General features: G+C 38.9%; 1 protein-coding gene across 1 annotated transcript in view; it reads right to left on the bottom strand.

Moving 5' to 3' along the window:
* The window catches only part of FAF1 (Fas associated factor 1), a 506936-nt gene that overhangs the window by 11709 nt on the left and 468215 nt on the right, over nt 1–27012 (bottom strand). The window contains exon 18 of the mRNA XM_025388444.1: nt 20896–21111. Within this exon, the coding sequence (XP_025244229.1) occupies nt 20896–21111 (216 nt within the window). The remainder of the gene's footprint in view (nt 1–20895; nt 21112–27012) is intronic.

A 27012-nucleotide genomic window follows, 5' to 3' on the forward strand; every position in this document is an offset into this window, starting at 1 on the left:
CACGCAAACACCACTCAAGAGCTGGGGCTTTGAACAGGAGTTAAAAGAGTTTAGTCCCTAACGACATACAAAAGACTTGCCGGTGTGATTTATTCTGATGTATTTACTTATCCAATTACCAAAACAGCAGGAGATCATTAAATTTTCTAGTTACCAGATGCAGCACGTTCAATATCTTAAATGTTACCAAGGCTCTCTCTGAGCTATTTTGATAGTACATTTCATCTGCCCAAAAGCTTATAAAACTGGAAGGCAAGAATCATGAACAGAGCAGGTGTTTTCTTTGAAGGCTGGTCCAGCAGCGGCCTGTACAATATCAAACCTATACCCAAATTCCCAAACTCCCGGGCTTAAGCAAAAGTACCATGATGAGAAAGAAAAGTACTTAGGAAGAGAGGATGCTAGGAAAGTGGTACTTGAAGGTGGCTAGAGATACGCATTTTACCTGGCCAGCCTTCTCTTCATGCTTATTCCCTATCAGTTTAGTTGCCATATCCACAAAGGGTCAGGGCTCAGAGCTGGGGAGGACAGTCAGGGAACAAGCATCCTTTGGGGAACGGCAAACCTGCCTCCTGACCCTAGCATACTGCTCTGATTACCTGTGTGGTCTAGGACAAGTCACTTTTCATCCTCTGAGTTTCCTTGTCTGTTAAACAAGGATGTTGATATCTGTCTGGTGTACCACCTTATGGACCTGCTATGAGCATTATCACAGCTTGTCACAGTAACAACATTTTAGAAGTGGCAAAATATTTTCTCTCAAAAAATACATCAAATAAGTGAAATCTGGGTCTAAATTTTCGAACGGGTGGTAGTGGCTTGGCCCCAACATTGCTTACTATGCTGATCTCTAAATATTATCCTCTCATAGACCCTATGTGCCAGACAATTAGAGCAGTTTGCTATTCCTCAAATATGTCTTGTGCTTTTCCTCCCTGAACCTTTGCTATGTTGTTTCCTCCACCTAGACTGTCCTTTCTCTCCAGTTCTACCTGTCCTAACCTATATATCCCTCAAGGCTCAGCTCAGATGCTACTTTCTCCATAAAATCAGGCCTGAGTGACAGAGCCTAAATTAATCTTTCTCCTATTCCTGTAAGAGAGTTAATCATAGCTGGCATCATTCACTAGGCCACAGGCTCATGGAACACAGTGACCATATATGTTCATTGTGGTCTCTCCCTCATATGCCTATCCCATTATCCTGCATGTGGTCAATCCATGTTAACCAAACTAATACCTTAATTTCACCTTAGGATCCTCAGACAAGGAAGTTGCCAAGGTCTGCTGGCTGACTCAAGGTGAGTGTTTAAAGTGGAATGCAGGTACTGGCAATGCCAACCCTGTCTTTTGCTAAAACAGCATTCTTATACTTTGACCAGGCAAGAGATCCTACAGGATCTAGCTCAAGGGATCAGCTACGGTCTCACACTGAGTTATCTGTTGTGCCTTTTGATTATTTGTTTATGAGTCTGTCTCTCCAGTCAGGTTGAATTTTGAGGGCACATAAGAGATTTTACTGGCCAACTATCCCCAGCTCCTAGCATACTGCTGGAAACAGTGTAAATTCACTACATGTTTGCTGAAAGACTGACCTACTGAATGACTGAATGGAAACTCCCCACTCCTCCCTAGAGCCTCCATGAATCCAAAGAAATGGAGTCTAGAGGAGCTGCATCCTCAGACCTCTTCCCCTAGCCTCATTCCTACAGCAGGCAGACTCCGTTGGTGATACCATCAGCAGGTCATCCCAGCAGCTCCCTTGGCTCTGGAAGCTCTCTAGCTCTAGCTTCTGTCAGTTCTGCTGCACAGACACAGGGGCTGACAATAAGTCTGCATCAGTTGCCTTTTCAGAGGGGACAGAATTTTCCCTATTTAAACTGCTGTTGGAATTGGCTAATTAGAAGGATTTAAAAAATCTTAATACTCTAAACAGAGAAAACTGGTTCTGAATTATTAAGCAACATTTTCAATGCATTTGAATAACCTTAAATGACTTAGCTGCCACCTGATCCTAAGCTCTAGTTCAGATAAATGTGAAATATTGTCAAAGCCTTGGCTTATAGGAGCCTCCAGCTACAGTAAATAAAAGCTTAAGTCCTCACAAACTGCCTGGGACAGAGACACCGTCATATAAAATGAAAGAAGATGATCTTAAATAAAGACAGTAGGACCAGGAAGCCAATGGTTTTGTTCTAGTTTTCGGAAGAGAGTTGTCAATGGGGCACGTATTATCAACATCCAGGTCACTTAATCATAAAATCACATAATATCAGAGCTGAAAGAAAATTAAGAAAACACTTAATCTCTTCATATTTCACATAAAGAAAAAAATACCCAAGAGACTTGTGTACCTTGCTTGAGATCACATAACAAGTGGCTAGAAGAATTAAACATTTGCGCCAGGAGACATAGCTCCCAGCTTAGCCCCCTTCCCACTGCACTACATTCTTCTCACTTCTGTTTTTTTTTATTAAAAAAATTTTGAGGGCCAGGCGCATCACTTCAGGTCAGCTGTTCGAGACCAGCCAGGCCAACATGGTGAAACCCCATCTCTACTAAAAATACACAAATTAGCCAGGCAGTATATGGCATGCACCCATAATCCCAGCTACTCAGGAGGCTGAGAAAGGAGAATTGCTTGAGCCTGGGAGGTGGAGGTTGCAGTGAGCTGAGATGGCACCACTGCACTCCAGTTTGGGCGACAGAGTGAGACCCTGTTTAAAAAAAAAAAATTATTTTTTCAGAGATGAGATTTCACTATGTTGCCTAGGCTAGAGTGCAGTGGCCTATTCAGGTTCAATTATAGTACACTACAGCTTGGAACTCCTGGGCTCAAGTTATCCTCTTGCCTCAGCCTCCTAAGTAGCAGGGACTACACTGCAGGCTTGTGCCACCCACATTCTTCTAAGAATGTCTTGCTGGAGATACCAAAATGATAGGCTGACAACTGGCTATAAAAACACATCTGAAAATTTTAATCAGATGGGTCACTTCTGGTGCTCGAGTTCTAGAAACTCCATGCTCCTGGCATGTTTCCTCCCCCAAACTTGGGAGTTTTACTTCCAAGAACATGTAAGGAGGGGTAAGAGGAGGGTGAGAGAGAAAGAAACCAGGAATGTCAGTATAATGTGGCCCCTCACTTGCCTGTCCTCAAGCTATGAAGATATCATGAGTTTCTGACGGGTGAGATGGAAAATATAAAACCAACCAACCAAACAAACAAAAACAGTGGATGCATGAATAGCTGGGAACATTTTATTTCTTCTAATTTATTTATTAAACAAGTATTTCCTGAGTGTTTACTACATGTAAGAAACCATGCTAGGTCCTGGATTATAACAGTAAACAAGACACTATTTCTGCTCTCAGGAGTATACAGTCTAGGGTAGAATGCTGACAAGAAAAGAATTTAGAACCCTGAAATTCGGAACAGTAAAGGGCCACAGGAGGGAAAAGGGTACCAGGAAACCACAAGGAAGGCAAATGCCTGACTCAGCCCTAGGGTGTTCCACATTTCTCTTTCCTCCTTGTCTCAAACTTCGTGTGTACTGTTTTCTGTTTAAAAAATGTACACCTTACCTTCACTTTGTGACTATGTAAACTTGAACCAGCCATTTCTGCTTTTGGTTTTTCTAGGCCTTGAGCAAGTTACTTCCCATTTCTGCATCTCAGCTTTTTCATCTAGAAAATAGGAGTTTTCCCCCTAGTTTTCACAGTGAAGAATGCATGCACGAGGAAGGCTTGTTCACACAAGGTCTTACATAAAGCCAATTAGAGGAAGGAAAGTGAAAAAAAAAAAAAAAAAAAAAAAAAAGGGAAATAGCAAAAGAATCTTCAGGTTTGGGATACAGCCAAACCTGAAGATTCAGATTTAGACATTAAACCTGAAGGCTTGAGGTGCTGGTTCTGGACGAAGAACAGGGTGCGGTTTTGGTGAAGCATGCTGGGGCTGCAGTTGGCACTGCAGTGAGATCTGGTATTTGATGCATGTGCTAATGCACTCTAGAACTCCACTACTGGCTTTGAAAATTACAAGGAGTGTCTAGAAAAGGTTAATCTGCGCACATACACATTTGTTTGTGTTTACAATGGGGTTATTATACAGACTTTAAGTAAGCAAAGTGTCTGCGAAAGCAACTAGAATACGGAGCACAGAACTAACAATTTTTAATTTATGGCTGGATAGAATCAGATTAAATTGTATGTACAGCCTTCAAAAGTTTATTTGATTTCTTGGTCAGGTGTGGTGTCTCATGCTGTAATCCCGGCACTTTGGGAGACTGAGGCAAGCAGACTGCTTGAGGTCAGGAGTTTGACACCAGCCTGTGCAATGCGGTGAAACTCTATCTCTGCAAAAAAAAAAAAAAAAACAAAAAACAAAAATTATCCAGGCATGGTGGTGTGCACTTGTAGTCCCACCTACTGGGGAAGTTGAGGCTGCTGTGATCACACCACTGTACTCCAGCCTGGGTGACAGAGTGAGACCCTGTCTCAAAAAACAAACAAACAAACAAACAAAAAACAAAGAAAAAGTTTATTTGGGGAAGGGTAAATAATTTTGAAAATGTTATCGACCGGGCATGGTAGCTCATGCCTGTAATCCCAGCACTTTGGGAAGCTGAGGCGGGTGGATCGCCTGAGGTTGGGAGTTGAAGACCAGCTTGACCAACATGGAGAAACCCCGTCTCTACTAAAAATACAAAATTAGCCGGGCATGGTGGTGCATGCCTGTAATCACAGCTACTTGGGAGACTGAGGAAGGAGAATTGTTTGAACCTGGGAGGCGGAGGTTGCAGTGAGCTGAGATTGAGCCATTGCATTCCAGCTTGGGCAACAAGGGTGAAACTCTGTCTCAAAATAACAATAATAATTTTGAAAAGGTTTAAGTATATCAATATACATAAACAGTAATAGTCCCTCCATTTTATGTTCAGCACAGTATAGGGAAAGGACCTGGGTTTTGAGAATCAAACACTGATATTGACACTTATTGGACAATATTGAGAAATTTAAACTCTTTGAGCTTCAGTGTTCTTATTTGTAAAATGGAGACAATATCTACCTTTCAGGGAACTAATACCTGGCATACAATAGGCACAAAAAGAAATAGCTATATTCATTGTCATCGTTCCCCAACATTCCAAGTCCTTTGTAAATAAGTTAGAAAGTGGTAAGGGCAAATTTTTTAAGGCTCTGAATTCTACTCAGCTCATCTGAAATGGTTGCAATAACCTCAAACACATTTAAAAAATTCCTTCGTGCACTTCTTTGATCTGGTCAGAAGCATACAATGATGGGTTTTCTCATATAATACCACTGGTTCCCTCAATATGTCTGTGGTTTAGCAACTCTTTCCTCTTTCTGCTATCAATTTCATCATAATAGCTTAGAAATGCTGAGCATTTACTATGCTAGTGCTTTGTGCATATCACTTCATTTTATTTTTACAACAGCTCTATGAATTACATACTATCATTATCCTTATCCTACAGATGAGGAAACTGAGCTACCTAGAGGCTAAGTCATTTACACAAGATCAAACACCTAAGATATGGTAAAGATGAGATTTAGTCTGGGACTCCAGAACTCAGTCTCCTCCGCCCCGCCTTTTTTTTTTTTTTTTGAGACAGAGTCTTGTTCTGTCACCCAGGCTGGAGTGCAATGGCAATATCATGGCTGACTACAGCCTCAACCTTCCAGGCTCAAGCAAATCTCCTGCTTCAGCCTCCTGAATAGGTGGGACTACAGGCATGTGCCACCACACCTGGCTAATTTTTTTAAAATTTATTTTTAGTAGAGATGATGTCTTGCCACATTGTTCAGGCTGGTTTCAAACTCTTGAGCTCAAGTAATCCTCCCACCTTGACCTTCTGTAAGTGCTGGGATTATAGGTATGAGCCACCATGCCCAGCCCAGAACTCAGTTTTTTAACTACTACCCAATAAAGTCTCTCTGTGGCTTATCTTCAAATCTGCTCCAGTCACTGCCAGGAGCTTTTTCTGGTGTTGAGCCATCCTCACAGTTTAAATCTATATTCTCTGCTAGAAGGTACCATGTAGACTTTCTCCTGGCCCCTCAGACTCAACAAATCCGAAAGTGAACCTGCCTCTCCATTTATCTTCCTTGATTTTTGCCTATGGTACTATACCATCTTTTTAGTCGTTGAGGCTGGGGACCTCTAAGTCACCTCTGAAAGCTCCTTCTTCTTATCCTCCCCCAACCTTGGCATAGCCAATTATTAAATCCCACTGATCCTTCCTGCTTCCTGGCTCTGCTGCCTTCTCTTCATCCCAAATTGTTGCCATCTTAGTACTGTCTCCCACAGCCTGTTTACTTTTCTACTGCAGTAGTTCTATCTGGTCTCCCTTTCCCATGCTTTCACTACTTTAATCCTTCCTAATCAGGATAATCAACAGTGTTGAGACAGTGGGGAAAAGGCAAAAATGTGGAATTAAAAGACCTAGGTGAAACCACTGCTCTGCAACTTAGCTATGTCAATTTGTATAAGCCACTTGGCAGCTCTAAGTTCAAATCTTTCATCTTTATCATAGGGCCTAACACCTACCAACAAATTAGCATTAGAAATGGTTTTATGAGGGCAAGAATTCTGTCCTCTATTAGTGGATGTATAGTAGTAAAGAATTCTGTGGAGCACTATGCATAGAATATGAACTATACATGCATATTTTCCATGTATAGTTCTTCATAGAATTATTCACTACCATATCTCCAATGCCTTACACATAACAGGTGCTCAAAAATATCCGTTGGATTGATGAGTAGAAAACTCTTCCATATTTTTTCATCTCTTATTTTATTTCCCTTTATACCTGACTTCACAGTCTAAATTCCAATCACAGAAAACTGTATGCAATTCCCCAAACATACACTGATTTATATTTCTATGGTTTTGTTCACATTTCTTCTGCTTGGCAAATGCCCATTCCTCTCTTTCTGTTTTCAAAATGTCTTTTTTTTGCAGTATATTAGTGTCATGTTTTTCCATTTGTGTGCTTTTTGTTAGTGATTTTGCTGTTTAAAATGGTTCCCAATCATAGTGCTGAAGTGCTGTCTGGTGTTCCTAACTGAAGGAGGGCTGTGATGTGCCTTGTGGAGAAAATACGTGTGTTAGATAAGCTTCATTCAGGCACGAGTTTTTAGGACTATTAGCTATGAAATTCAATGTTAATGAACCAACAGTATGTATTAATGTGTCTTTACATATATATGTGTGTGTGTGTGTGTGTGTATACGCACATTTTCTTTCTTTTTTTGAGGCAGGGTCTGGCTCTCCAGCCCAGGCTGGAGTGTAGTGGTGTGATCATAGCTTACTGTAGCCTCAACCTCCCAGACTCAAGTGATCCTCCCACCTTACTCTCAAGTATCTGGAACTATGGGATGCACCACCATGCCCAGCTAACTATTTGTGTGTGTGTGTGCGTGCATGTGTGTGTAGAGAAAGGGTCTCGTTATGTTGCCCAGGCTGGTCTCAAATTCCTGGGCTCAAGTCATCCTTCTGTCTTGGCCTTCCAAAGTGCTGGGATTTACTGGTGTGAGCCACAGCACCTGACCTAAGTAAAGTGTCTCTAAACAGAAACACACATAACATACATAACAAAATTATGTATTGAGTGGTATTTCCCCTAGGAACAGTAGTTGAGTATCCACCAATTCAGAGTTTGTGGCAACATTATACAATACAACTACTGTGAGTAATGGGAATCAACTGTATTTCCCAGTTCTAAAACCATTAGCTCCCCACAGCCTATAGAATAATACTGTAATTTCTTAACCTCAGGTATATTATTATAGTCTGCACCGCTGATAGAGGACTTTTTGTTCAGCCAAATCTGGGTATTTTTCATGTTGTATCTAGCTTGGCAGTATGTGCCACAAGTCTGCCAGGATGATCTTCTCATATTGTATCTGCCCTGCCAGACTTGGTTGGCCTTTATAGACAAGACTGTGTTGTAATTATCATCACACCCTTCAAAGTGTATACCTGTCATTCTTCATCTCTCTATCCATCCACCTACCCACAACTCAGCGAGCCTCTACTCTGTGCTAGGCCTGTGTAAGTCCTGTGCCAGGAACTGGGGGTACAAAGGCAAATAAGACAGTATAGCTACTGCCCTAAATGAACTTATACAGAGCAATTCCCAGAGGGCCCTGACATAAACGAGGTAAAAAATCTCTATGAGGAAATACACCTGTCTCTCACACTAGGAAAAACACCATAAACTAATTCAGGAATATTTTCACTTATGAAAGAAATCTGCTGGTTTGGTAAAACAGAAGACAAATGTTAAACTCTAGATATTTCTAATTGAACACCATTCTCAATCTTTCGTTATTAGGCATGTAGGGCACATTGTTTGATATCTTTACTTGAAAACTGGTAGTTTCCAAACAGTTAACATTGGACAAAGATTCTTTGTCTTCTTGAAACCAAAACACTGAAAAAAAAAGAGGAAGGAGGGAATGGGGTTGCAGAGAAAAATAATCACCATTACCATCACACCAGCTACACTATTAGATTCTTACCCTGTATTAATTTTATATATTATATATTTTATATAAATTATATATACACATTATATTTATATATAATAATGTAATGTATATTATATATAAAATAATATAAAATATTATTATATGTAAAATAATATAATGTATTATATATAAATATAATAATTATTAATATTATATATACACACACACACATATATAAAAAACCTTGGGAGGTTGTGCCTGGTTTCTCCTGGACTTTGCTCATGTACCTTTTCTCCTTGCTGATTTTGCTTTGTATCCTTTTGCTCTAGGAACTCATAGTCCTGAGCATGATTATATGCTGAGTCCTATGAATCTTCCTAGGAAATGACATATATATGAATGAAACATTTTATATAGATTTTTAAATGCTCACTACATGCCTTTGAAGTACGTATTGCTACTTCCATTTTACCAAGAAATTAAGTAACCTAAGATCACTCAGTGAAGAGTTGATCCATTTGACTCCACAACTTGTGTGTTTTCTTGTTTCAGTCTACAGTGCCTATGCAATGTGACTGAGGAGAGGTAGTATTAAATAAATCATCCTTACAGTGTTGATCTACATTTGTTTATAGTGGCAAGCAAGAAAAATAAATATCAACAACTCCTCCCCTTTTCAAAGTAGCCAATTTGAAGAAAGTATTCTCCCTAGGCAGGGAAAGTGGCTGTAGGCTCAAGGACAACAATAGGGGTTCAGAGCAGACCATTATAGAATTTGGGGCAAATCTGCATTGAACACGCTGATACTCTACAAACTAGGTGATGGCTATTTCTAAGGATTGTCCCTCATGATGTCTTGAAAATCTCCTTTGAAAATACAGGTTGATTGGTGCTTGTTAGGATTCTTCTGAGACTACTTTTATACCCTTTGCTACAGGACTAAGTTATGTTCCAAGAGAAGGTGGGAAGTTTCCCTGTTTACAGAGGTCCCCTTACATATCTAGCAGTAAACTCCAGAAGTGAATTTGAGACATAAATATCTTAGAAAACAAAGTTATACGTTCAGAGAAGGGTTAACACAGCAGGACTGCTAGTGTTTGAAAGGCCTGCTTACAAGGTTGGCAACTAGAAACCTGGGTTTGAGAAGGGTTACCATTATTCCCAGAACTGATAAGAGTGGCTCATTATGCGTAAACTGTTTGTGCAAACAATATAGTTTATGAGGAACACTTGCTTTCCTTCTGAGAGTCTGGCATTTTGGTATATGTCTGGCAGAGTATACCTATGTGGTCAGCCCCCAATAAAAACCCTGGGCACAGAGTCCCTATAAGCTTCCTTGGTTGGCAACATTTCACATGTGTTGTCTCAAATCATTGCTGGGGGTAATTAAGCATGTCCTCTATGATTCCATTGAGAGAGGACCCTTGGAAGGTTGTGCCTGGATTCCCCTAGACTTTGCCTATGTACCTTTTCTCTTTGATGGTTTTGCTTTGTAACCTTTTGCTGTAACAACTCATAACCACAAGTGTGATTATACGCTGAGTCCTGTGAGTCTTCCTAGGAAATCACTGAACTTAGAGATAGTCTTGGGGGACCCCCAACACATTATATGAAAATGTTTTGTTTAGGGTAAAGAGCATAGACTTTGGAGGTTAGAATCCCAATTATATCTGTTACTATGTGTGTGGTGCTGGAAATATCACTTAACATCTCTTAAGCCCAGTTGTCTAACCTGTAAAATAGGACTACTATCTATGCTTTAGGGTTGAATGAAAATTAAATGAGAGAATACTTTCTGAAATGTCTGCACAAGGTCTGGCATGGAACAGAACATTAATAATTGTTAATTCCTCTGACTGAAAGCTGGAAAAGGCTGTAAAAACTGAAGAGGTCCTGAAATCAGCCATAAAAATTTCAAAGAAAACTTTCACATCGGAGATCCACCACCTCTTGGAAGGCTCAGGCCCAAATGTTCTTAAAACTAGGCAGAAAATTCTACCAACAAAAGTCACTGAAAACTTCTTGGATGTTTGATCACATTTCCATGTAACCCTAGCTGAAAGGATTTTGCTTTGTGGAAAAAAGTAATGTGGAGAGAAGAGAGAATATGCTTCCTTAGAGGAAAGTAGGAGTGAAAGTGAGATGGTGTGGTGTCATCCTATACACCCAGGGGTATGTCTAGTTGGTGAGCTGTGCTATTCTTTCCCAGCACAAGGTCTACACATCTTAAGGCTTCACATGTCTTGAATGCACCATGTGCCATGTCTGTGTCCTCACATTACCTCACTTAATTCTTTATTTTTAAATTTTCATTTTTTATAGAGATGGGGCGGCCTCTCTGTGTTGTCCAGGCTGGTCTTGAACTCCTGGGGCCAAGTGATCCTCTTGCCTTGGCCTCCAAAAGAGTTGAGATTATAGGCATGAGCCACTGCACCTGGCCTTCACTTGATTCTTACAACCAGCACAAAGGTGGTTATTATTATCTGCCTTTTACAGGTAAAAGAACCAGTTTAGTGTGGTTATGTGACTTGCCCAAGGCCCCCCTAATAGTTGGTTCTTTGTATTATATCATCATGCTGTCTCCCTGTCATGATTGCCAAGGCTCAGAACACATTTTTACTGCATTTTACTAAGGGGACTGCAATAAACAGTGGATTTTCTTCCAAGGAAGAGTCTGTTATAATGCAACTGGCAAAGTGCAAGTCACTGTCATATTAAGAATGAAGAATGTGTCTAAAAACTTATTTTTTAAAAGGCTAGAGACAGGTCAAAAGTAGTGACTTTTGGGACATGGATTAAAGAAGTTTAGCCATTACCAACTCAAACGGCATGGCCCTCTGCCAGTTACCAAGTATTTTCATTATCACTTTTGATCTTATCATCACAATTTATCTGTGAGGACACATGACATTATCCTCACTTGAAAGATGAAGTAGCTGAAATACAGAAAAGAGAAATGATGTACTCAGAGCACCTCAGCTAATAGGTGGAAGTGCCAGTATTAGAACAAAGATCTGTCTGACTCCAAGTATAGAGAGGACAGGAGAATCTATGGGCCATTTACCAAATACTTAGTCTAGGCATTGGTAACCTTTACATCTAACCATCTCTCCAATCTTCCCCTGCCTGGTGGTATTTCTATCATCTCATTTTAAAGACTACAACATCCTTAATTATTCTTATGGCTTCAGTCTTTATTCCATTGTCAATTCATCTTTCCAGGTTACTAGTGAGATATAACAGAAAGAATCACTACGGTCACATTTAAGTGCCAGCTCTGCCACTGCTTAGCTATGTGATCTTGGTTAAAACACTTAATTTACAGTTTCAGTTTTGAAGCTATAAAATGGAGATAATATCTGTCTGGTATAAAAGGTTTTGGACATGAGTTTGAAATCTGCTTCTTTGAGCTTTTGATTTCTTAACCATAAAGTAAGGATACCCCAATCTCATAGGGTTGTTGTAAGAACTCAATTACATGATACCTGTAAAGTGCCTAGCACTTTAACATATAATGGGAACATATAAGGGGAACTCAATAAATAGAAGACAGCATTATTATTATTTCACAGGCTGTTTGTTCATTTGCATCATTCATTCATTCATTCATTCATTCAGCAGGTATTTACTGAGCATCAGTTAGGTTTCAGGTACTGACCTAGGTGCCAGGATTAGTTAACAAATAAAGTTCTTGCCCTCTAAGAGCTTTTATTCTAGTAGCAGGGAGACAATAAACAACTATATACCTATTATGTCAGAGAGTGAACAGTTCAGTGGAGAAAAAGAGAGCAGGATAAGAGAAATAGGGGTTGTCAGTCTGGCAGGGTGGGGAAGGTAGGGCAGAGAGGGGAGGGAAGGAAGACTATTACCTTATACGGGTTGGTCAGCAAAAGCCTCAAAAAAGGCAGTATTTGAGCAGATACCTGAAGGAAGTGAGGGCATAAGCACTATCTAGAGGAAGACTATTTCAGTAGAAGAAAGTGCAAATGCAAGGCCCTGAAGTAGGAACATGTTTCATGGTGTTGTACAAACAGCAAAGATGCCAAGGTAAATGGAAATGACTGAGTGGGAGAGGGGTCAGAGAAATGCCAGCAAGTTAGATCAATAAAGGCCTTTCATTCTGAACTGATGGGGAGCTATTACAGGGTTCGAAAAGAGAAGTGACATAATTTGCCTTATTAAAAAAATATCATTGTCTTTTTTGAAAACAAGATTGAAGGGAATCACAGATGGAAGCAGAGGCCAGTAGGACATCATTATAATAATTTGGATAACAGATTATAGTGGCTTGGGCTAGGGTTCAGTTGTAGAGGTACTGAGAAGTAGATTCTGGGTATACTTTGAAAGTAAAACCAACAGATTTTGCTATGAGTTGGATGGAGAAAGGAGAGAAAGAAGAGTCAAGGATAACTCTTGAGGTTTCTTGCCTGAACAAAAAGAATGAAGCTGCCATTTAATCAGATAAGGAAGACTATGGGAGGAGCAGGTTTTGGGGGAGAGTAGGAATCAGGAATTCAGTTTTGACTATGTTTCATGTGAGACGCCTACTGGATGCAAAGTGGAGATACTGAGTAGACAGCTGTATGTAGAAATGTTTGGAGTTGGAGAGAGAATTTAGACTAGATATATATATTTGTGAGTTGTAACTGTGTATATTACGTTTATTGCCACAAGACTAGATGAGAGCAATTAGATAATGCCAGTAGAAAGAGATCAAAGGACTGACATGTATTGAGCATCTGCTGTGTGCCAGGTAATGTAAATCTGTAAAGTATGGAATAATGTATGTGTTATTATTCTTACTGTGATGATAATAATGGATGACTATATCATTCTGTTACTCAATAAATTTTACCTGGAATAAAGCCAAGCTCCTTCTCCTGGTATTCCAGGTTTTATATATCCTATCCCCAAACCTCCTTCAGCCTTTTCTCAGGACTTTGTTAGACAAAGCCCCCTCATTTCAGCCAGTCTGGTCATGGCTTTGTGCTTTTCAACATTAGCCCTTTTACCTCAAGCTGTCCTCGCTGCTGGAGAATGTTTTCCTCTTAGCAACCTACCAAAAAATCCTATCTACCTCAGTTTTGTTCAACTGCTATCTCTTTTTTACAACCTCTCTTGGTTACCCATGCCAGCAGGGATCTATTGCCCCTTTTGCTTGACTATTCTTTGGATCCACTGCATGAACTGCAGTATGAGGACTGTTTGTATGAGAGGCTGAAATGTTCTTAAATGTGGCACCATGCCTTATTCCTTGGCACTAAGCAGAGAGGCTGGCAAAATAAAACTGTATTGGATAAACAGGGTGTGGAATACAACTAAGCATATATTTTACCAGCATCTAGCAGTGACCCAGAAATAGGAATTACAAGGTGAAATGAAGAAATCAGAGATGATAAAATCTTTCAAAATATGTAACGCCGAGCTTTATTTACACATTGAAAATATTTTTCTTTTTTTTCTATTTGAGACAAGGTCTCACTCTCTCACCAGGCTGAAGTGCAGTGGTGCGATCTCAGCTCACTGCAACCTTTACCCTCCGAGTTCAAGCGATTCTCCTGCCTCAGCCTCCTGAATAGCTGGGATTACAGGCACCTGCCACCGTGCCCGGCTAATTTTTTGTATTTTTAGTAGAGACGAGATTTCACCATCTTGCCCAGGCTGGTCTTGAACTCCTGACCTCGTGATCCACCTGCCTTGGCTTCCCAAAGTGCTGGGATTACAGGTGTGAGCCACCATGCCTGGCCTAAGTTTTGTATTTTTTAGTAGAGGCAGGGTTTCACCACGTTGGCCAGGCTGGTCTTGAACTCCTGACCTCAAGTGATCCGCCTGCCTCAGCCTTCCAAAGTGTTGGGATTACAGGCGTGAGCACTCGGCCAACAATTAAAATTTAAAAAATTTAAAACTTACAATTTAGAAAATGAATTTCTTAAACAAAATGAATAACCTAAAGAAATATAAACTGCCCTTGCTAGTATTTTTCCCTTTAATTAGGTTGCTGTTGTGTCAGATTAGAGTTTCATATACAGACCTATTTAAGCAGCACCTGTATTAGTCTCTCAAATCTTTTGCTGTTTACTTTTTTTTGAATGTTGTAAATATTTTGTAAACAGTTTTTACCAAATGACTTCTACCTAAAAATTCAGGAGTCCTGTCGAATAATCCAGGATCATTTTTCTTCACAACATAACTTCTGAAAATAAGGCAATCAAGAGGCCTGGGCTGCAGTCCTCAGTGGTCATTAATTAACTGAATGTACACTCTCAAGCAAGTAACTTCACCTCAAGACCTCATATTCACCATTGCTGAATGATACTAACACCACACCTGTCTTGGTATCTCCCAAAGCTGACAGAAGAGGAGTGGGATAATTCTGTAAATGTATTTTGTACCTTAGTGAGGTCTCTTGTTTCTTTCAGTCAAGCAGTTTATTGTGGTTTAATGGTGAGATGCATGTGGCGAGGAGGTAATCAGAAGAAGTGAGAACTGAGCAGGAAAAGGAAATGGTGTGAAACTTTGAAGATTTTGTATGCCATGGTAAGGAGTTTGGACTTTTTCTGTAGGCCATTAGAACCACTGGAGGCTTTTAAGCAGGAGAGAGAGAGAGATCATCAAAGTCGTTTAAAAAAATAACTCAAGAGACAGTGGGGAGGATAGATGTGGGGAGGCAAAACTGGAGGCAGGGAGATGAATTAGGAAGCCATAGGTTTAACTTGGGCTATGACGACTTGGGCAGTGGTATAGAGGGAAAGAGAAGAAAAGAACAGATTTGAGAGAAGTTTAGAGACAAAATTAATATTGCAATCGTCTAGATACTAATGTGCTCCATTACACGATCATAGTTCTTTTTATCTGAATCTTGATTATTTAGGGATACTGAACATTTCCAAATAACCAGATATAGTGATATAAAATACCTGAGGGGAATGGAACAAGCTCAGCAGTAGGACCTTTAACATCAGATGCTTCATCTTGGTTTATTTTGAGAACAAAGCTTTTAAGATACAGTCGTTCAATGGCATTAAAGTTTTTTCTTCTGGCTCTTGTTTTTTAAAAAAATAAAAGTCTAATATAAATTGAAAATCAATCCAACTGCAATATTAGAGGTATTACCATATGAAGGTTGTTGAAGTACAAAATATTTTAAAATACTGGTGCTTGCAGCTGTAATTTATTGCATTTATTAGGTGGTCTCTATTGTTGATATTTCTAGTTCTATGACTCTAATTTTAAAGTGGAACTCTATAATTTATTAAGTTTTTTAAAAGGACTCAATAATCTCAAAAAGCAATGATCATAAGAAAACTTGGATGTCACCATCAGCTCTGTTTTTATAATTGTTCAAGTGACTTAAGTGCTTAATTTTACTAGGCTTTCATTCTCCCACCAGTAATGTGGCAGCATTGGCCTTCATATCTCTGAGATCCTTTGCAAATATCAGATATTTGCAAGATTTCAATGATATATTCTTAAACCTGGGTTACAGCCAGATACTTGTAACTCAAATTTGATATCCATCACTGTTCTAGAGAAAGAATTCACTGCTGCCACGTTTTCTTTAACTGTAAGCCCTTCCCACCTCTTCTGCCTCTCTCTATTTAGGATTATTACAGCAGATACTGTTTTATGTGCTATGAATATAGTAATTTATATTCACTTTATATAACTCTTACCATGACCATCTCAGATATTATCATTTCTCTTTCAAAGATGAAGAACTGGAAGTTCGGCAGGGTCAAGTAAGTTGTCCAGTGTTCAGTATGATGGAGTGGGATGCACATGCAAGACTAACTACGACTGAAACATTTACTTCTGACTTTGCTATTCTGCTTCCACTCACTGAACATCTCTCTGTGCAAGGATCAGGTAAAATTCACTTCCTTTGTAATACTTTCCCTTATCACTGCTGGCTGAAATTACTTATCCTTCTAACTGTGGGTGTAATTTGTAATGCAATTTGCTTTAGATGTGTGTTTTTACTATAATGTGAACTCTTCAAGGTCAGCAACAATTTTTTTTAAATTTCTGTATCACCAGCATCTGGTATGAAGGCTGAAACAGAGAGGTTGCACAGCAAATGTTTTGCTATAATGAGAGAACAAATACATGAATTAAATGCGAATTAAATTTCTTCTATCTCCTTATGGTGGCAAATAGTATCCACGTGTTACGGATGAAGTCAAGTCAAACTTCATCTAGCTGTAGCTTCTGGATTCAGGCTGTAAATTCTACAAGGGTTAGATCTATGCCATTATTTTTCTTCACTGTGTTTGTAGTGTTTAGCTTGGTGCTTACCATAATAAAAGTGGATGGGTGACAGAGAAAGGAATTTGTATACCCCAAATTTGAAAGGCTTTTCCCCCAGTACATTTAAACAAAACCTTACTGAAGGTCTACTCTAGAAAAACGCTGCTGGAGCTTGTTTACACTCATTCTCCTGTTCATTTAAGTCTTAGAGGGAGAAACAAAAATTACGAGTTACAGTTACAGAGAAAAAAACCTAGAAAGCTGGGGCAAAATATAAATTCCCTCATTACTTTGTTGTAGATATATAAGAAAACAGTTTATTCCTGAATGCATGTCTGTCTGTTTGGGGATTCATATCTATAGATCTAGAAAAAGGCATGTTCTCTAGGCTAGAACGGGGGCTGTGTGATTATATCAGTGGCAAGACACATGGGCTATCAGTGGACTCTTAGAGCTCACTTGCCATTCTTCATCCTCCTTTCCTAGTGCTTTCCAGTCATTTTATAAATTGAAAGATCTCACTTTCCAATCGTAGATAGAGCTCCTCTGAGGGATGTGGATATGGGTAGGCAAAAAATAGAAAAAGAGGAGGCAGAAAGAAGAGTTGTGGGATAAAGAAATAAGGAGAAGGGAAGAATGGAAAGATGGGGGAGAAGATAAAACAGGTAAAATAGGATTGGAAAAAAGGGAAGGGGTAGAAAAGGAAGGAGGAGAGAAAAGGGAAGATAAGGAAGTGGCACAGAAGAGGAAGGCTGGGGGATACTGACAACCTCTTACCAAGTGGCATGAGTGATAATCAGCTTTTCTGGGAAGGGCCTATGTCTGGGCTACTGTAGGTCTGGAGGGGAGCTGGGGGAGCTGGCAGCAGTCCCTTACTCTAACTCAGAGACAGGAGTTGGCCTATAGGAGGAGTAGTAGGGTGAATATCATTATACAGCTTTTAGGACTCAACTACCTCATTTCCAAGGCAATGCCCAAGTAAGGCAAATGGACCACTGATGTTCACACGGCTCTAACATGTCCAAGAGGTAGAGCTCTGGAAATAAATACTACTTCTTCTCTTGGTAACTGTTATTAGCAAAATTGGGGAAAACATACACACACACACACACACACACACACACACACACCCCCAAAACCAAGTAACTCATTGCTTCCACAACTTGAATCAGCATTTCTGGGGAAGGCCTATGTCTGCGGCTATTTTGGTTGTCCTACAGTGTTCAGTTCAGGGAAGTATGCTCAGCAGACATTTACTAAATGGTTAGATAGCTGAGAAATCTTAACATGAAGTATTGTTTTGGTTGGGGGCGGGTGGCAGGCATGGGAGGTACAGAAGAACACTTAACTGGTTCCTCTGCTGAGAAACCAGTCTCTGCTTTGTGGAGAAAAGGCTGAAGACACAATTAAGACTCCTAGAGTTAAGGCTTATATTATTTGTTATTAAAAAGGCAAGGCCTTAAGATGCGCTTTTTAACAGTCTTTAGTTTGGCTGTAATTTAAGATGACTTTTACAAATTAGATCCTAATCCTAGGACACACAGATGGCTGTTACAGAATAGCCTTGCAAAAACACTAGTCATTTGACTTGAAAGAGAATTCAGAGAAGAATGAAGGGCCTTTAACTCTCACCCCACCCCTGGCTCTAGGAGGCCTAAAGAGTCTTGGGTGGGCTTTCTTAGTTTAAGTCTGGAATCTGGGTGGGCCTAGAGCATCTGTTCTCATTTGGACCAGCCTCTCTGTTCATTCTGGAACCAGAGATTAGGGGAGTCCGAGCTTATTAACATTCAACAACAGTTACTGATGCTTATGTATGAAGCACTATGCTGGCAACTGCAGGGAGATAGTCACAGGCCCAAGAACACTCTGCATTTCACATCACATCTCCCCAGTTTCCTTTCAACAGCAACTTTCCACAGTTCAGAGTTTCACCCCGTGGAAAGAGGTTCTTAAAAGTGATCAAACAGCCTAGCTCCTTTTAAGATATTTTCACCCCATCCCTGTCAGTAATAAGCTTTAAAAATTAATTTGAAAGAAAAAGTTTAATTTTAAAATGCAGAAAGTCTATTTCTTCCAGTACTTCCATTTTTAAAGACGAGACCCATTCAGAAAGGGAGTGACTTAAAACTAAGGGTTGGGAAGGGCAAACTTAGCTCCTAAGTTTTTTAAGTTCTCTGAGGTGAGATTTTCATTACAGAACATAAAGTATGAGAACCAGGCTGATCTTGAACCCTTTGATATTGGTTCTTTGTTAAATGTTCACACACTGAGAGTTCAACTTCAGTGACAGAAGTTAAGGTAGTTTTCATACTTGGCTGTGTGGTAAGAACATATGCAGGCCTGTGTTCCCTTGTGCATGTTTGTGTGCCTTATATACAAATAAAGGGAATGACCTTGGAGCAGGAGGCAGGACCAGTGAAAAAAGGAACAATAGTCAGCACCTGGGTTCCACTACAGTCTCCTGGGCTTAGAAATAAGTGGCAAGATCCTCATTCCACCCAGAGGGGATATTACTAGTTTCTCTCTCTATCCTGTAAACCTGACAGCCAATGTGAGAGACTCAGATGTGCCTTAATGAAATTCTTGGTTTTTGTATGCTAGGTTACTATGCCTAGATCATAATGGAATCACAGAAGATTTACTGTATATTTTAGAGCTAAGGAAGTCTAAGTCCCATCCCATATCAAGCAGGAATACCAGGGATGAATCCCTCTCCATATATATCTGTTATTCCTGAAAAGAGTAGTACTTGGTAATCTCCAATGATAGGAAAATTAACACTTCACGACACAACATATTCCTTTCTTATAAAATGCTTTGTTACACTATGCCAAATTTTGTCTCATGTAACTTTCAACTCATTGGTCCCAGTTCTGCCCCTGGAGCCTCAAAAAATCAGATCCCTCTTTTACAAGGCATGCCTTCAAGTAGCTGAAGACAACAATCACATCTCCCATGGTCCTTCCTTCTTTAGAGGTAATGTTCCTTAAATGACACGATTTGCAGCTCCCTCACCTTCCTACCAGCCCTGCTCCTATTTCTTCAGGCTTCGTTTTTCAGCGTGAAGCCTAAAGACTATTTCAGGGGTAGTTTTTTTTTTTTAAAATTTTTTATTTCCATAGGTTTTTGGGGAACAGGTGGTATTTTGTTACATGAGTAAGTTCTTTAGTGGTGATCTGTGAGATTTTGGTGCACCCATTACCCAGGGGTAGTTTATCTTAGTGCAGAGTTAAACAGGACCATTAAGTTAACCTCTGGTTGGGATTACACCTCTAAAACAGGAGCTAGCTTTTTTGTTGGCAGCCACAACATGTTATTAATGTGTATTCAGCTTAATTCAACCATAACCTCTACTAAAGGAATCTATTTCTACACGTTTCTGTAAAATTTCTGCAGCTTCATTTTGTGTAAGTTTCAGTATTTTAAGATTTTCTTGAATCTTATTTTTCATAACCTATAAATCTGATAAAGTCTTCATGTAGGTTGCTAATAAATATGGTAAGTAATAAAAGATTAAATACAGCCTCTTGGTTCCCTACAAGGAAATGGTGTTTAACATTTTTTGGACGCAACCATTTAATCAGCAATGAATCTAACACATCTATATCTCTTTACTTTGCCCCAGAATACTATGAGAGACTATCAAATATTGTGCTGTAATGCAAGCACACAGTGAATACAGGTCACCCTCTGTAACCTCCCAGGGTATAGTAAGACTATCAAATCACAAAATACTCTCTGTTTTGCATGAGTCATTCTTAGTGAACCTATATTCGTTGACCCTGATATCTAACTGTTAAGCTGTTAAACTTACAATTCTCAGGTATATTCTGAGGTCTACAGAATATATCTCATTTGAGGAATACAGATGAGACCTCGGCAAAGACTGGAATGATGGAATAGGGAAAACAGGTAGGAAGGAAGATCTGTACCTAATTTCTTACATAGGCTACTGGGTACACATGTCTGCTGGCCTGGGAAGCCATACTTTCTCCAAAGGCTAAGGACAGAGTGGTGTGCAGAACAAAGAAGGACTTCTGGATGTCTGGTAGTTGCCTGCACCATAGGACTTTTCTTGAACTACTTTGTTCAGCTTTAATGATGGCACATCTCCCACTGGGATATACTTCCTGCGATAGGTATGGGAACTTACATCTCTCCTAGGAAAGGTGCTCAGTAACTTGTACTCATCCCATGGAAATCCTTTGGAAGCTACAAAATCAAAGACAATCTGGAGCTTGCTGCTGGCCAGGAAACGCCGCTCCAAGAACTCGCCACTGGGGGTCCGGATCCGCAGTTTGCTCACAGGCTCAGCATTTTCTTCCTTTGGCTCAGGAGGCAGGGCTTGCTCTAAGGACAGCCGGATGGCCTAGGGAGAGCAAAAACCAGGTGTTAAAATGTGGGAAGGACTGGACTATGGAGAGTGGGGAGGAAGAGACCAGAGAAAAAGCTGCTGCTTTCTAGAAATTCATAGAAAAGTCACTGCCCCATTTATTAGCCAAGCCTAATGCTTGAAAAATAGAATCACGTAGTTTTCATTTTCTTAATATTAGCCCAATAGGCAAGTAATTAACATAAATTCCACCTTAATGACACATATTATTAAATATATAGGAAACTACACAGAAAAAGCATTTTTTTTAACTGAAGGGCTCAGATATTTGTGATCAAAGACATTCATATCAAATACCCAATTGATACCTTTCTAGGGTATGAATTAAAGCTATTAGATGCATTCAGAAAAGACACACACACACAGAAATATATTTATATGAGAAATACATTTTTCAAGTAGACGTAACTGCAGAGTTTGTAGAATACTGGATTATTATGTGTATGTCAAAATGGAATGGGGAAATTCTGTTTAGGGTGATGAAAACATTTTGGAAATAGTGGTGGTGGTTGGATAATACTGTGAATACAATTAATGCCACTGAATTGTATACTTAAGAATGGCAAGTCAGTGTACATATATTTTGCCACAATAAAAGAAAAGTTTTAAAACATGGAAAGAACTTCAAATATCAGGTTTATTGGTAGAAGAAGACCACAGTCCTAGTTCTGGCTTTGCCACTAACTCGCTATGGGATTTGGCCAAATCTTTGTCACTGATTTCTGGACCTACAGATGGACCAAACCCTTCATTTGACTTAAGCAGGTGAAGTAAACTGCTGGAAGGCCTTATGGCTAGCATGGGCTTGAATCCAGGTTTTAGTATTACATTGTTTCGCATTTCTGACATTCCATTAGGAGATGGTCTCTGAGGTCCCTAATAACATTGGAATCTATAAAAATTACTAAAACCTTTTTTGTCTAGAACCCTGAGAAAGACTTCATGTTAGAATCCATGAAATTCATCTAAAGCAGTGCTCTGAGGAAATTCATAGCCTTAACATTCTCATGCCATTATAAATTAAAGAATAAAAATAAGTGAATTAAGAATTAGATTTTAAAAGCTAGTGAATTATCAGTGTCTGGGAACAAAAAAAAATTTAAAACTAGTGGAAAAAAAAACCCAATAAAATAAGTGGAAGGAAAGCTGATAATAAAATAAAAGTATAAATAAATAATTTAGGAAAACAAGAAATATAAAACTAGTCAGCTAATAAATAAGCTGGTTCTTTGGAGGTAATATACTTACACAAATAAAAAGAAACAAAAATGGTAACCTACAGAGGGTAGGGGAAACAAGGTGGAAGAGGTGACAGCTGGTGTTTTCTGCATATATGCCTATTTTGACCTATGCAAATTATCTGTTAAAAAATGTTTAAAATAACCAACAGAAAAAGTTGGCTCAGACACAAGTATGGATAAGAAATTAAGTAATTTGTGTCATGCAGGTGAATTTGGTTGGCTCTAATACTGAAGTATTTTTTTCAAATCATTCAAAATTTCTGCAATGTATAGAAAAAGCTAGTCTCGCCTATGACTGAGGTTATTTTCCTTCTGGAGGCACTGAATAACCACCTACCTTATAGGGGATTAGAGAGGTGGGAATTATATAGGCAATATATATAAAATTTTCAGTATGGCATCTGACACATAATAGGCTTCAGTGACAGTTGCTTTTCTTATAAGGAAGAGATCTACACAGAACATCAGATCTGGAAGGGGCTGCATTTGTCAAACAGCCCAATACTCTCATTTTTTATGTGGGGAAATTGATGTCCAGAAATGGAGACATAAGAAATACAGTTAAAAATATATTTTTGCTTTTTTTTCAGTCACTTTTGCCCTTTTTTCTGACAGCATGAGTGGCAGTTTACCTGATATTGGTGTTCTGTGACAGCAATGAGTTTCAGCTGAATAGTTCCAACTATTAAACTATTTCAGTAACATTATCATATATTAGTAACCAAATGAATGGATTAACCTGTGTATATCAAAATAAAATGCTAGTTGATATGCCAATTACAGCATTCACTATATAGTACCATAGTTATTTATTTAATGCCTGGCCTTCTTACTAGCCTGCAAGCTCCATAATGGCATGGGAGCATGTATTACTTCTTATTCCAAATATAGTGCATAGTATAAAGTAGATGCTCAATATGCCCTTGGAAGGGAAGGAATAAACTGACATGCTAACTGAAATAATGTAGGTGAAAGTGCTTAGTATGATTATAGGCATACAGTAGGTGTTCAATAAATGCTAGAAGAATGTGAATCTCATAGCCTCTACTTTTAGTAACTAAGAATTAAACATCTTACTTCTCCTTTCTCTGAGGTATGATTCCTCCTTGCATTAACTGTTCAGATTAATTTTCCACATGTGTCCCTTAAAGGGAAACCATGAGTTGCTTTTAAGCATAAACCTCTGTGGATTAGAGTTATATACATTTTCTAAACTGTTAATGGGATCATCCATTTCTCAGTTAACAGTGGTGGTTCTTTTTTTTGAGATGGAGTCTCGCTCTGTCACCTAGGCTGGAGTTTATCTCGGCTCTCTGCAACCTCCATCTCCCAGGTTCAAGCGATTCTCCCACCTCAGCCTCCTGAGTAGCTGGGATTACAGGCGCGTGCCACCATACCTGGCTAATTTTTGTATTTTTAGTAGCGATGGGGTTTTGCCATGCTGGCCAGGCTGATCTCAAACTCCTGACCTCAAGTGATGCATCTGCCTAGGCCTCCCAAAGTGCTGGGATTACAGGTGTGAACCACTGCGCCCAGCTACAATGGTGGTTCTTTACAAGCATATCTTTGAGATTATAAAACATTTTTCCCAATTACAAAAGTAATATAAATTCATTGCAAAAATAGATTAAAAGAAAAACATTAAAACTAATCTGTAGATTCACCATTAAGATAGCCATCACCAAGATTGTTTATATCCACTAATTTTTAAAATATTTTAACCATTAAGTGTACAATTCAGTGGCATTAAATAAATTCACAATGTTGTACAACCATCACTACTATTTATTTTCAAAACTTTCTCATCGCCCAGATACTCTTCCTTAATTTTTCAGGCATATTTTATATAAGTATATTTGAAACTTTTTTCAAAATTTGAGTCAGTGTTGTATTGAATAAAGCTTTATCCTTTCTGTTCAAAGTCATGTATTTTGTAATTGTTTTAAAGTTTTTATTAAAGAATACCACACATATGAAAAAGTACACAAATCTTAAGTGTACAACTTGATAAAGTTTCAAAGTCAACATATCTGTAAAACCAGAATGCTGATCAAGTATCTCAGAAGCATACCCTTTCCTGGGAACTACTTCCCCTTAAAGTCAGTATTCTGACTTCTGACAGTGCAGTTTAAAAATTTTTAATTAAATGCAATGTTATGGTTAGAAACATAGGTTTTGGGGTATGGCAGACATGCATTCAAATCCTGGGAATTAGGCAAATCACAGTCTTTATGAATTTCAGTTTCCTCATAGAAACAGAGCCAATAACATCTTCCTCACAGCATCCTTCCGTAAGATGCAGAATGTTTTTAGGTGGGCCGCCACACCACACTGCTCTTCCTTCCTCTCCGTGGATAACGCCAGCTGCCTAGTCAGTTCTGATGAGAGAATCTGAATACTTTGGTTGCTGATGCAGGATTCACACGCTAATTATGGTTCTTTTTGATGGGAGCCTCTGCTTCTAATCGGCCATCTTGGCCCTGTCCCTGACGCCACTTAGCAAATGCTGACACTTGGTCAGCACTCAGTGACAAATGCTGAGCATTGATCCTCATGCTATACGTAATACAGTGATCAACATATGACAGTTTTTGGTGCTATCATTTTTGTCATGATTATTCCTTTTCACCTACTTTAAATCAAAACTTAATGTGATATTTCTTGGTTTTCCCTCATTCTCTCCCTTTAATCCACCTGTCTGCTTGCTTTCTGTTTTGACATTTCCCTGCATAGTATAACAACAGATGCTACACTATTGTCTGAATTCAACCAATTATATTACAGAAGAATAAACAACAGTAGCTCATTACTCCATTCATTGTACAGACAATGTCTGCTCCTCAATGTATACAGTCTCCAGGGCTTTTCCCCAGAAAGAAAACAGACCTCATATATCCCACACCAATGGACCAACGTGGAAAACAATGAAGAGATATGAGGCAAATCAGCAACCTTGAGATTTGAATATCCAACAGTTCTACTGGCAAAAAAAGAACAAAAATATATCAGTAGTTCAGTTTCAAACATACTGGCTAAGAGCTAGGGCCTCCTGTAAGCAAACACTGTTGTAAAACAACAACATAAAGGACACCTACACTCAAACGAGTCATAGTAAACAACAGTGTTAAACTTCAGTTTGATTTGCTCAACAAATATAGTTTATTTGCATTATTTTTGGTTTGCAATAAAACAAGGAAACCTGGTATAAGTTAGAAATATGAACTAATCTGGGACTTCTTTTTCTACTAAAAATATGCGACTATTTAAAGCATTCATATCTGAGGGATGAGAAATGGCGCTATTTTTTGAAGTGAAATTAGGCAGCGAAAATAGGCACCCACAAAAGACTGTCGCTACACGGTTACATTTTTTAAACAGAAAGAATAATACACATAATAGTCTCTTACAATAAGAATCAAAGACTGCCTTAATTTACTTTTATACACACACAGATGTATACATAAATACATACACACACATAACCTCTAGGCTTCTATGAGTATGTACAAATAACAGTTTATAGCTGGCTGAGGCACAGTGTTAAACAGGCTAAAGCTAACATTCATTAATTCCATGAATTCTTACTGAGCATCTTCTATGAGTCAGGCATTGTTCTAAATGATGGGAAAGTAGCAGTGAACAAAATAGATAAAAAATTCTGTCTAAATGGAGCCTACATCCTAGTAGGGTAGGGATAAAGACAACAAAGACACACATAGGAAGAGACAGTATGTGCCACATAAGGACTTTTCAGTCAACAATGGACTGTATATACCATGGAGGTCTCATAAGATTATAATGGAGCTGAAAAATTCCTATTGCCTAGTATTTAGTGCACTATACTTTCAATCGTTATTTTAGGGTATACTCCTTCTATGTATTTTTTAGAAAAGTTAGCCATAAAACAACCCCAGGCAGGTCCTTCAGAAGGTATTACAGAAGAAAGCATTGTTATAAGAGATGACAGCTTCATGTGTGTTACTGCCCCAAAGACCTTCCAGTGGACAAGATGTGAATATGGAAGACAATGATATTGACGATCTAGACCCTGTGTAGGCCTAGCCTAACGTGCATGTATCTTAGTTTTTAATAAAAAGTTTAAAAAGAAGGAAAAATTTTTAATAGAGAAAAACATATATAAGGATATAAAGAAAGAAAAATTTTGGATAGCTGTACAATATGTGTTTTAAGCAGTTATTACAAAATAATCAGAAAGTTAAAAAAATTAAGTTTACATAAAGTAAAAGGGTTATAGTAAGCTAAGGTTAATTCATTGCTGAAAAAAGAAAATAAGTAAACCTAGTGTGGCCTAAGTGTACAGTGATTATAAAGTCTGCTGTAGTATAATGTCTTAGGCCTTCATATTCACTCACCACTTGCTCACTGACTCACCCAGAGCAACTTCGGTCTTGCAAGCTCCATTCACGGTAAGTACCCTACACAGGTGCACCATTTTTTATCCTTTGTACTGTACCTTTTTATCCTTTTTATTGTGCCTGTTCTATGTTTAGATATACAAACACTTACCATTGTATTACAGTTGCCTGCAGTATTCAATACAGTAACATGCTGCACAGGTTTGTAACCTAGGAGCAACAGGTTATACCATATAGCCTAGGTGTGTAGCAGGCTATAC

The sequence above is a fragment of the Theropithecus gelada genome, chromosome 1, assembly GCF_003255815.1.
Source record: "Theropithecus gelada isolate Dixy chromosome 1, Tgel_1.0, whole genome shotgun sequence".
Classification (NCBI taxonomy): Eukaryota; Metazoa; Chordata; class Mammalia; order Primates; family Cercopithecidae; genus Theropithecus; species Theropithecus gelada.